Source organism: Puccinia triticina, chromosome 5A, assembly GCF_026914185.1.
Source record: "Puccinia triticina chromosome 5A, complete sequence".
NCBI lineage: Eukaryota > Fungi > Basidiomycota > Pucciniomycetes > Pucciniales > Pucciniaceae > Puccinia > Puccinia triticina.
In genome coordinates this window covers 1,175,416-1,187,967 of record NC_070562.1, presented here as the reverse complement: position 1 = coordinate 1,187,967, position 12,552 = coordinate 1,175,416, and the positions used below count along the sequence as shown (strand labels likewise).

The 12,552-nt window shown below is 46.8% G+C and overlaps 2 protein-coding genes across 2 annotated transcripts; one reads left to right on the top strand and one right to left on the bottom strand.

Annotated features, from left to right (window-relative positions):
- Positions 1 to 6,177: 6,177 nt before the first annotated feature.
- Positions 6,178 to 6,892, bottom strand: PtA15_5A120 (uncharacterized protein; the record flags this gene model as incomplete). Its single annotated transcript, XM_053168850.1, has 4 exons — positions 6,178 to 6,215; positions 6,287 to 6,381; positions 6,467 to 6,542; positions 6,667 to 6,892. 4 exons carry the CDS (start codon positions 6,890 to 6,892, stop codon positions 6,178 to 6,180), a joined length of 435 nt encoding a protein of 144 aa, XP_053020105.1.
- A 216-nt stretch (positions 6,893 to 7,108) lies between these two features.
- Positions 7,109 to 10,756, top strand: PtA15_5A119 (uncharacterized protein; the record flags this gene model as incomplete). Its single annotated transcript, XM_053168848.1, has 16 exons — positions 7,109 to 7,125; positions 7,193 to 7,281; positions 7,354 to 7,472; positions 7,541 to 7,704; positions 7,770 to 7,866; positions 7,945 to 8,234; positions 8,429 to 8,614; positions 8,727 to 8,895; positions 8,998 to 9,096; positions 9,177 to 9,312; positions 9,408 to 9,606; positions 9,680 to 9,869; positions 9,981 to 10,094; positions 10,226 to 10,332; positions 10,400 to 10,540; positions 10,654 to 10,756. The coding sequence occupies 16 exons, from the start codon at positions 7,109 to 7,111 to the stop codon at positions 10,754 to 10,756; spliced, it is 2,220 nt and encodes a 739-aa protein (XP_053020104.1).
- Between the last annotated feature and the right edge of the window lie 1,796 nt (positions 10,757 to 12,552).

Sequence of the window (12,552 nt, the reverse complement as noted above, 5' to 3'; positions counted from 1 at the left end):
GTGGAAGACAGCATCGCAACCGCACAGGTTTCGTCTACACCGCCAAACACCTCAAGAGACGGGGAGGAGCCCGTGAGGTCCGCTAGGTTAAATGACGAGGGGGTGCACGTTTCGTGCGTGATTACACCCCCGCGATGTGAGTCCACTATCCCTCATTACCCACTGTACCAATTAGGAACAACTGGCAAGCGGGTACACTTTCTAAGATTATCACAGACAAACAGCGGAGCGGCGCCGGATGTATGGGCGGCCAAGGCTTCGTGGTCCACATCGGCTCGATTAGCGGCAGAGGCGAAATCCTCGACACCAGCATTGACGGCAGAAGAGCTAGTGCCCAAATGCTACCACAGCTACTTGCATATGTTTCACAAGTCGAATGCTCTGCGGCTACCCCCCCGTCGAAAGTATGATTTCAGAGTAGAGTTACTTCCAGGAACGCTCCCACAGACCAGCAGAATCATCCCCCTATCCCCAGCCGAGAATGAAGCACTCGACACACTCATTAAAGAAGGCTTGGAAAGCGGCACCATAAGACGGACAACTTCCCCTTGGGCGGCACCGGTACTATTCACTGGGAAGAAAGATGGCAACCTAAGGCCATGTTTCGACTACCGCAAATTAAATGCAGTGACAGTCAAAAACAAGTATCCACTACCTCTTACAATGGACCTTGTGGATAGTTTGCTCGACGCTGACAAGTTCACTAAGCTAGACCTACGCAACGCTTACGGTAATCTACGGGTGGCAGAAGGCGACGAAGAAAAATTAGCGTTTGTTTGCCGGGCCGGACAATTCGCGCCGTTGACAATGCCATTCGGGCCCACAGGGGCGCCGGGCTTCTTTCAGTTCTTCATGCAAGATATTCTATTGGGAAGGATTGGGAAGGACGTTGCGGCGTACTTGGACGACATCATGATCTACACCCAGAAGGGCGTGGAGCATGAGGCAGCGGTTAGTAGTGTCTTAGATACTCTCAGCAAACATCAACTTTGGCTCAAACCGGAAAAGTGTGAATTCTCGCGCTCGGAGGTCGAGTACTTAGGCCTACTGATATCATGCAACCGAGTGCGCATGGACCCGGCAAAAGTGACTGCGGTGTCCGAATGGCCAGCCCCAGTGACAGTGACCGAATTGCAAAGGTTTATAGGATTTGCCAACTTCTACCGACGTTTCATAGGCGATTTCTCCAAGATCACCAGGCCTCTGCATGATTTAACACGCGCGGACATACGATTCTTGTGGGACGGACGGTGCCAGGAGGCGTTTGAGACGTTGAAAACCGCTTTTACCACGGCGCCAATCTTGAAAATAGCCGACCCATACAAACCATTCCTGCTGGAGTGCGATTGCTCCGATTTCGCACTAGGAGCAGTACTATCGCAAGTCTGTGATAAGGACAACGAATTGCATCCCGTAGCGTACCTCTCTCGGTCCCTCATACAAGCTGAAAGGAACTACGAAATATTTGATAAAGAACTTTTGGCTATTGTGGCGGCGTTTAAGGAGTGGCGACACTACTTAGAGGGAAATCCGAATCGACTGAAAGCTATCGTGTACACGGATCACCGAAATTTAGAAAGCTTTATGACGACCAAAAGCCTCACTCGCCGCCAGGTCCGATGGGCAGAAACATTGGGCAACTTCGACTTCGAGATCGTTTTTCGACCAGGACGCCAAAGTGCTAAGCCTGACGCACTATCGAGACGCCCGGACCTAGCCCCTACGGGGGAGGAGAAGCTCACATTCGGCCAATTGTTGAAGCCGGAAAACATCATTCCGGAGACGTTCACTGCAATAGCAGAGATGGGGCCCGACTACGTCGAGGTGGACGACTGCTTCATTGACGACTCAATTGACCTCCAAGACGCGGACCGGTGGTTCGAAGTGGATGTACTGGGGGTCACGCATGAGGAGGACAACAGAGAATTAATTCCAACGGACGTAGAGTTGATAAATTCCATCCGCAAAGCCACTCTAAAAGACCAAAGACTAATTCAGTTGATTGGACAGTGTCAGGACACATCGGGTGGGACAGAGGAGTGGTGCTTCAAGGACGGCGTACTCTACCGGAGAGGTCTGATAGAAGTCCCGGCAGACGAGACAATCAGGACTGCAATTGTGCAGAGCCGTCATGACTGTCGTACGGCGGGGCATCCGGGGAGAGCCAGGACACTGGCGTTGGTACGGCGATGTTTCAATTGGCCGTCACAGAAGAAGTTTGTCAACCGGTATGTTGACGGATGCGAATCGTGCCAACGAGTCAAGTCGTCGACGCAGAAACCTTTTGGAACGCTAGAGCCGCTACCGATACCAGCGGGCCCTTGGACGGACATATCCTATGATCTCATTACCGACTTACCTGAATCTAACGGCAGCAACAGTATACTCACAGTCGTGGACCATCTCACAAAAATGGCCCATTTTATACCTTGTAAGAAGTCCACGACTGCCGATGATTTAGCCGATCTTATGCTCCGGTATGTTTGGAAACTCCATGGAACACCAAAGTCTATAGTGTCCGACAGGGGAAGCGTTTTTGTATCTCAAATCACCAAGGAGCTCAGTCAGAGATTAGGCATCCGACTACAGCCTTCGACAGCTTATCACCCTCGAACGGACGGCCAATCAGAAATCGCCAACAAATCTGTCGAAACATACTTGAGGCACTTTATCGGCTACCATCAAGACGATTGGGAACCGTTGCTTGCGTTGGCCGAATTCTCTCACAATAACAACAGACACGCATCAACGGGAATTTCTCCCTTTAAGGCAAATTACGGCTTTGATGTGACAATAGGAGGGATACCGTCTTCTGAACAGTGTTTACCGTCAGTGGAAAGAAGGCTCAAGACGTTGGCAACGGTACAAGAGGAGTTAACCGCATCATTGGAGGAAGCACAACAATCGATGAAAAAACAATTCGACCGGAATGTCAGATCAACTCCAGAGTGGAATGTGGGCGACTACGTGTGGCTCAATAGCAAAAATATCTCGACTACAAGGCCAAGTCCCAAACTAGGGCACCGGTGGCTAGGCCCATTCCCTATTTGCGCTAAAATCTCGCAGTCAGTGTATAAGCTGACGCTTCCCCTCTCTATGAAAGGGATACACCCAACATTTCATGTTTCAGTGCTCAAAAAACACCTTCAGGACACCATTAACGGGCGCACCAGGGAGGAGCCGGAACCGGTAGTGATCGAGGGCGAAGAGGAGTGGGAGGTGGCGGAAATTTTGGATTGCCGGAGAAAGAGAGGGAAACGGGAATATCTGATTGCGTGGAAAGGATATGGGCCGGAGGACAACTCATGGGAACCAGCAGTCAACCTCACTCACTGTCAACAGCTACTCAAGGATTTCGACATCAAATTCCCAGAGGCGGAGAAGAGGCACACCAGGTCAAGGAGATTCAGATGAGGGTTAAGCTTTTTCCCCACGGGGTTTTTTAATGCTGCCCGGGGACGAGGACGCAGAGCCGGGGGCTTGGGCGTTAAAGGCGGGATAATGTTATGAGCCGCGCCCGCGCGCCATAGCCTATCCCTAGACATGTCTTGTAGCTACACATACATGTCACAGCTCCTCATCATAAAGAGGAGCCAGGGGGAGATCTCTATACTCTCCCCATCTAGCAATTTATCTCATAGCTAGAAACCCAGACTGAAGACCCAGAACCCGTCTCCTTCCCCCCCCCCCCCCCCAGAACCTGACCCTTACAAAGATTTAGAGCAACTGAAAGTGATGTTTCTTATCAGAACTTGTAACCAAAGCTAGAGAGAGAATACAAGTATGATCTAGTTGTTCTGGGAATGATACCTGAAAGCAGTCCAGGATCTTGCCTAACTGTCTGGGGATATTGCTTTATCCTAGGTTACGTCAAGTGATTTTTCTAAGATTGAGTTGGAATATGGGATTGAAGAGAGATAGAGAGAGAGGCCTTTGTTGATTTTAAGAGATAACATCTGCAAGTTATCAGGCCCCAATCAGTCTTCTTTATCTTCCTGATGTATTGTTATTGTCTTGTTCTGCTTACCAATACAGTACACACTCAGCTTGAGTTTGTCCTGTCTATACGGCTGAATAGCGCTTTGATCTACTTGTCAAACGTTGTTTGCATAAGTTAGCTTAAAGCAATCTATCCGAGGTCTTTTTTCCTTTTTTGTGGAAAGGAAAAACTTACCGTAAGTAAGTTCTCCAAAATCCTGTCTAGGAGCAAGTCCGATGTCTTGGGACTGAGACATACGGTGATGTTTTGATTAGTTTTCACTTTCATCTACAAGTCTTTTGTGCTGGTGTGTACTCTAGTCTGCTTTCATTTCTTTCTTGACCTTCAGCGTCAACCGTATTGGTTCTCGCATCTGCAAGCAGCGGGTGTTACCCCTGTCAGCTTTGGTCTGGGGTCTGGACTGTAGAAAGGGCTTACCTTTCTCATCAGCTAAGTTCTGGAACCGTGCAAGATTTTGCTGCGGGTCTGGGTCTGTTGGTAATATCTGGAACCGCGCAAGCTTTTGCTGAGGCTCTGGATCTGTTGGGCCTGTATTCCTACAAAGACTGTACAGAACGTGCCCGATCCCAACCCAAAACCTGATGGGTCTTGGGTTGGCCCGACCCATTTACACCCTGACTGTACAGTCTCAACGGTAGGGAGATAGATTTTCCGTCCATGGAGAATGTCCAGTCTTGATGCCATGGCAACTTCTTCATCATCCGGCTACACAATATTGAAGAGGTGAACTGCCAAGGACGCCCCGTCCCAGGGATAGAAATATCCAGCTGTCTATGTGTAGGCCTGGCCGTCGGGTCACACACAAAAATGTTTAGATTTGTTATGAGCGGAACAGGAGTGTCCGCTATGGTTTCGTGGTGGAAAAAGGAAATCAAAGAATGTGCGTCGGTAGACATACTATACCGCTATGCGGCATTGGCTGTGGAGCAGGGGGGATAAATAGTCGGGTATGGGAACGGATCAAAGTGAGGGTGTTTACAAAATTTGGCAATACAAGTAATATGAGTAACTGTTTGCGGCAGGTATGTATTGGTTTGGGAATAGCAAAGGGATTGGCGGGGGAATAGTCTTCCAGCCAAATGCACGTCGAACGTGGAAAATGTGTGAGTAAATCTTTGCAACACATTTGGCTTATGATCGGAAATAGTAATTTTATTGCTGGCGGAATAGTTTGCCAACTTCGGGTGTGAGAATTGTGCGAGTAAAGGATGCAACATATTTGTTCACTGAATGTTTGGGAATAAAAATTGACCAATTAGGATTTGGAACAATGTTTGGGAATAGCAATGCTATTGGTGCCGGAATAGTCAGGCAAAATAATTGCCGCCGGCCGTGAGAATTGTGCGAAAAGATATTAGAACATGTTTGCGTCAATGCCCAAAAATGGCAATGTTATTGAGGGCGGAATAGTCTGGCAGCTGAATGCGCGTCGGCCGTGATAATTTCTTTGGGGTGTGGGCGGAGGGGGTTGGAATATAAAAGGAGGAGGGGGGTGGAAAGGGAAGCGGTCAAAGCCCGTGGGGTGGTATTGATGGCTAGGCCTAATAATCATCCATCCCATGTTTGGCTATCAAGCTCTTGAGTTTGCCAGACCTGAGTGTGGTGCGGGTTTTGGGCGTGGCATTGAACCCTGTACAGGGGGAACCGCTGCCCAAAATTTGTACCAGACACAGTTCCGGTGAATTTAAGGAGTTTAATACTGATAACATCTGAGTGTAGTAACAGCACGTGTCATGCTGTGTGCACAATGGCTGTTTTTGTAGTGTATTGTAACTACCCATTGCTGGCAAGGGCAGCACTCCCCAATAAGTACAGCTTTTGCAAAATTGATACTACCTTAAATCTGAAATGCTCAGCTGGCCAACGCTTTTCACCCCTTTGTCTCAAGATGAGTGTGCACTTTGTAATCTCACTTTCTTTCAAAGTTTGGGTCAAACTCAAAACCCACAAAGCTGGCCAAGCTCTCACACAGGTGAACATTGATAACCAATAAGCCTCCCATTGAGAATGGGCAATGCTTTGCATCGGGATGCTCTGCACCCGTTAGTTGTGAGCTTGCTTCCAGATGTTTTTGAAATTCTTTTGATTTCTTTTGCAAATTCAAAATGTTTCGAATTTTATTCAACATTCCGTTTATGGTTGATGCCTAAAAGTGATGTGAATGGTATACGGTATAGCTAATCCGACTTCGGATTCCGAAGTTTGTTGATTTCGCCTGTAGGAGGAAACTCTTAATTAGTAAAACTATTGTTTTCAAGGTTTCGATTAATCAGCGAAATCACTGACGCAAAGTGAGTCGGACAACAGCAGGTTGGTAGTTTTGGGGGTCATTCTGCTCCTGGGGTTGCATTCTGACATCGGCTTGGACATGAACCAGAGAACTGTGAAGGAGATCCCGAAATGGAGAAAGCTTAGACTTGATCAAACGGCGAAATTAACGATCAATCCGATGGATCATTGACAAACCCTTTCTTAAACTCAGCTAAGTATTTATTCAGTCCTGCGTTGAAGGAGAGAACATCGTGGAACGAACTAGTAGGCTCTATGTGACGAGTTAGAAACCAAGAAATAGAGTATGATCATGTTAGTTGACAGCTTGCTTCGTCAGAGTGGAAAATTAATATGGGCGGAATGTTCTGTTGAAAATGCGAAGAAGAGTGCCGTACCTTTTCCGGCTTCCCTGGCTTCACGGCCTAGAGGATCAGCAGTGGCCACCTTCAATGCCACCATCGGTTCTTTGTCTCCGCCCCGCTCGATCACTCTTGCATCCTGGACTAAGTTACCGATCAACGTTATTCTCGCGTAGTTGCGGGTCGATACGGCGCTGAGCGGATTCTTCTTTAGGACGTGTCCAATCTTGCGAGATATACCTCTGGATAGTGGGGCTGACATTGTGCTTGTTGGTCGAATTGCTGGTCACCCGCAACCGTGCTCATGCCAGACCGGCAAGATGAGCAGCAGCAGCTGGCGGCCGCAGCGCTCGTGGTAACGTGTGAAACCCCTTCCCCGGCTGGTGAAAGCTTGAAGACATGTGTACACCATGAAGAGAAAATTGCAGCATATGATTGAGGTAACTTTAGACCGGCAATAACGACCATCTTGAACACCATGTCCGATGAAGACGAGTAAGCCGGTCCAGCTTGGATCAACATTACCAAATAACACATGAGCTCTGAGCAACAACTCACGCAGACAGCCGTTAAACGGGACCCCCGATCCAACCAATCGGACCAACGCACGTCTCTCTACTCAAAGTATCACCAACAAGGAGGAAGCCAATTGTAGATAACTCCATTCTGCAAAACAGTTAAACTCGAGCTGACGGGAATCTTCTTCATGTGTTTGGTCCTCAGCTATCAAGATCTTAGTCGCCACCGATAATCACATAGGTTACGCAGAGTCTGATCCTATCAGAGGTCAAGATTCTATCAACACATTCCGGGAAATTTTACAATTGGCTGTTGACCATGAAGTAAGCAGAAACTGGTTTGATTCAACAGACATCACGCGAGCTCATCCGAGCCTTTTATCTGTACACAGGTCGACATGCTTTTATTGGCTGGTGATCTATTTCACGAAAACCGACCTTCGAGAGCTTCCATGTATTCAACAACAGCATCTCTGAGAGAGTACTGCTTGAATGATCGCCCGGTTCAAATTGAACTAGTCGGAGATGCTGGCATCGGAATACCGCACAGCTTCAAGTAAGCTCTTCGATCCCATGAAGCCAATTACAGCCCATCAACGAAGTACCCCTTTTTATTTTCAGCTTTCCTCCTGTAAACTACGAAGACAAAAACATCAACGTTGGCTTGCCCGTGTTCTCAATTCATGGTAATCACGATGACCCACAGGGAATGGGACCGGTAAGAACCTGTTATTCTCAAGCTGCTGCAATCTCCATTGTGTTTATTGACGGCACTTTTTTGGTACAAAAACTCAAGGAAGGCGCTCTTTGTGCATTAGATGTTTTGTCGGCATCTGGACTGATCAATTACTTTGGCCGTCAAGAGCTACCTGGGGCCGCTACACGAGATGAAGAAGCGTCGGAGGAAGGCTTACATATACAGCCAGTACTAATACAGAAAGGAAGGACACGTTTGGCGATGTACGGAATTGGGAACATTCGAGACGAAAGATTTAACTATGAGATGCGGAGCAATCGGATTCGGATGTCGAGGCCGGCCGAGTTCAAGGATCAGTGGTTCAACCTCATGCTGGTCCATCAAAATCGGTAAGCAGATCGTTGTAAGCACCAGAATTCAGCAATCGAGGCAGTACAATGTGGGCGTTACGACACATACTAGCCATGATCTTTACGACCCATGCAAATTTCAAACCCATCGTCGCACAAGAGTATTTCTATCATGTCACGCCATCCTCGTCGCGCCCCTCAGATACTCATCCTACCATACTTTTCCTCCTCAGCGTCGCACACGGACCAAAAAACTCGGTCCCAGAAGACGGCTTTGGCGACGACATAGATTTGGTAATCTGGGGCCACGAACATGATTGTCTGATTACTCCTCAAGAAGTTCCCGGGAAGGGTTACTTTATCACTCAGCCCGGATCTAGCGTTGCAACAAGTTTGGCCAGGGGCGAGTCTATCAAAAAGTGAAGCCACCTCTTGCTCAGCATCAAAGTCGATCTTACATTTCTTCTTGATTGGTGACTGAGCATGAACTGAATGACCACTTGGTATATGTGAAATTATTGCATTCGGTAGACATGTCGGGATACTAGAAATTCAAGACAAGGACTTCTCTTTGCTTCCAATACCTCTGAAAACTGTTAGACCATTCATCTTCGAAGACATCGCTCTAGCTGAACACGAAGAAGAAAAAAAGCTTAAGCTTGACGAAAAGCCCAAAGTTGTTCGATACCTCAAGTCATTGGTTAGTATACAATAGTATATCAATCCAAGAAAACTTTGCTACTACAAAGTGTGTATTGGCCTTGTTTTGGCAGTCTAATTTATTTCGGTATATTCATGTTAGGTAGAGGAATTGATCGAGCGAGCCGAAGTGGAATGGCACAAGGAACATGATAATGATCCTGATCCTCCTCCAATGATGTTACCCTTGATAAGACTCCGAGTCGGTAAATTTTACTACTACTCAATTCTTCCGATCACCAAGGGACTAAACAATACCTCTTGTTTTACTCCATGACACAGGTTGAATATACCCGCCCAGACGGCCAGACGGCCTACGATGTCGGTAACCCTCAACGATTTGGGCAAGATTTCCTGGGCAAAGTGGCTAATCCAAAAGACTTGGTACAATTTCATCGACGCAGAAAGATAGGAATTCGTATGTTCATTTCAGCGACTGCTATCTCGAAGATTCAGCAGTTCCCGTCAACTAAACCAACACCCGATCGGATCCTCTTGAATTGATTGGAACAGGCAAACCGAAAAATGATATCGACTTACCCGAGGAAGAGCCCCTTCAAGACTCTCAAGGAAACGTATCTGAAAAGGTTCAGGTCGCAACGTTGGTACATCAATACTTGGAGGCTCAGAATTTGGGTGTGCTAGCAGAAAATGGAATGCAAAGAGCGGTGACGTTGTTCGTCGAGAAAGATGATAAGGATGCTATCAAAGAGTGAGCCAACCGGCTGATTCCGAGGATCGGCAATTTCTCTACCTGCATGAAAACTTACTACTTGGATCATTAGGTTTTACCACAGCGCGCTTGAAGCGACTCAGGCCCACGTGAAGGGTTCTAAAGCTGATATTGGAAGTAGCCGGCAGGATAGAAACCCTGAGAGTGAGGACGACGAGCTTCTTGAGGAGCTGACAAAAGCAAAAGAAATCTATGCCGACGCGTGGGAAAAAAAACAAAAAAACGAACCTGGAACACAGAAAGTGAGTATTGTGACCATTGGTCTCATTTTAAAGCAGTATCTCCCTTGGCTGCCATATCGCTGTTTATATATGTATTCTGTTGCTCATCGTCTCCTGAGATGTGTGATTTAGGGCAAAGGAAAAGCTGTTCGCAAGGTAAAGCGAAACGACGACGATTCCGATGAAAGTGATTTTGGGAAAATGTCCGATGTCCAGTACGCTGCCAATTCTGATGATGATGACGACGTGAGTTGATTTTAATTTTCTAGAACCAATAATACATTCTTGAAGGTCATAAGCACTTTGCAAACATAATCAACCGAAGGATCTCTTCCGAAGACTTAGTTGACGTGCTTATTGTGACCTCCCTTACCCAGCGCGACAAGCAATCGGATTCCGATGACAGCATGCCTGCTCCTGTCGCCCCCAAAAAGAGAGCACCAGCAAAGGCGGCACCGGTGAAAAAAGCCCCAGCAAAGAAAGCGTGAGGTTTTGTGATACTCTTACCGACATCCGGGAATGATTGATTAATTGATTTGAATTGCCCACAGCGCACCGGCAGCAAAAGCACCCCCTAAACGAGCTGCTGCTAAAGCCACTGCGACTTCTAGTCGAAGTAAGGCTGGTGGATCTCAATCGCAGACTACGCTCAATTTTTCTCAACAAGCCCCGCTGCGGGGCGCCAGTAAACGGTCAGTTCCAATCACTTCATCCCAATCTACTTCCGCCCCCTCTAGCTAAAAGAGGAGAGCATGATGTTCATTTTGTTTTCATTTGCTTGTCATCGACGGACTCCTTCTCTCAGCAATACTGCCACGCAAAGTAACACTCAAACTGTACCGGACGATAGCGATGATAGTATTGAAGTTTCCACCCAACGAAAGACTGCCAGCCGATCTCGTCGCTAAATATTTTCACTTACTAAGCGCTCATAACTTCAGTTTCTGCTAATTGACCCACATGAGTGGACACCTCAAAGAATTAGCCAACTCTTGCCTTCTAACTCACATTACCTCAAGGAATCTGTATCAGTCATGTGTCCCATCAACAGTTTAAGGATGTTTTTTTTGCTCAATATACCTACACTGCAAGAAAAACTTTAGAAACTGCTTGCAGTTGAGATGCAGCAAGCTTGAATCAAGCCTCAGCTTAAGCTGGAGTCAAGCACCCAAATTCCATGCTGGTGCACCTTGAGTGTATACCTTGTTCAGCATCCCAATGCTGAACATTCTGTAGTGATCATGCAGTAGGCTGAGGCAAATGTTCAACCTTGAAAATGAGCATCCCCCTAAGCACCCTTTTATTTTATTTTATTAAACACTCCATGTGCCATTGAATCCATAAAAAGGGTGTGTACACATGAAAGGGATATCAACGGTGAAACAGATACGATGCGCGCATTGATATTGGGCCATATCACATTGACGATACCACCCAATACTGTGCATCAAATCACATTGTCTTGGAAGGCCGATGCAATATGCATCATTCAAAGCGCATCACTTGAGTGTTGCGATACAGGCTTTTTGTTGGATGTGCATCAGTTTAACTGATGCAATGCCAATAGATGCGATACCAATATTTATCGGTATATCTCTGCATATATTGCCCGCATCGCATCACATTGTCTCTACAATGCAATGCGAGGTTTTCTCACCCGCTGTATCAATCAAGCGATGCATTGGTTTTGCGATGCGATACAGCAGATTAGCAATATGGTGCATCGCCCCAACGATGCGATACCGATAAATGTGCAATATCACATCTGTTTCACCGTTGGGGATATGTACATAAGAAATGAATATGTAAGCATGAAAGGGAAATGTGAAAAGGTGTATTAACACATAAAAGGGATATTTACACATGATGAAAGGGGTATGTATGCATGAAAGGGGTATTGAAAGGGATGTAAAAAACTCAAAGGGGACATGTAAACATGAAAGTTTCATGAACACATGATGAAAGGGGTATGTACACATTGTGAAAGTGATACATGCACTGGAAAAGGGATACACGCACATGAAAGGGGTATGTGCACATAAAGGGGTATGGACACATTATGAAAGGGGTGAATGCATAAAAAGGGATATGTGCACATGAAAGGGGTATGTGCACATGAAAGGGGTATGTGCACATGAAAGGGGAATTTGCACAGGTATCAAATCAGTATTTTGGAGCCTTTACTCAGTTTTTTGGAGCTTAGACTCACTCTTGCATGAATTATGCACTTTGCATGTAATCAACCAGTGCTTGATTCTTCCATGAGTCACAGCTTGCCTTGAGACTAGCAGAGGGTTCAAATGTTGAAATTCTTCAAATTTGGGCTCCAGCCTACATTTTGGCCAGGCTCAGTTTTTGCCCCAAGAAATCTTGAGGCAAACAAATTTGGAAAATTTCAATTTTCATGCCCTATGGTACAGGCCCTTGGTCCAACTGACACTTGGCTTTGTATCAGGCTTGGAATAGCCAATGCTCAGCTGTGGCCCAGGCTCACCCAATGCTCAGCTTTGGCCCAGGCTCACTCAATGCCTACTGCTCAGCTTTTGATGAGCATCAGCTGTTCCTGGGAAAAATTTGAGCTGACTGTACCACATTAGGTGCTCTGGTGCAGTCCTGCAATCTCTACAAGTGCTGGTGGAGCAGACTTGGAGCAGCGCTGGAGCACCTCTGGAGCAGAAACCAAAGCTGCATCATGTCACTTGCC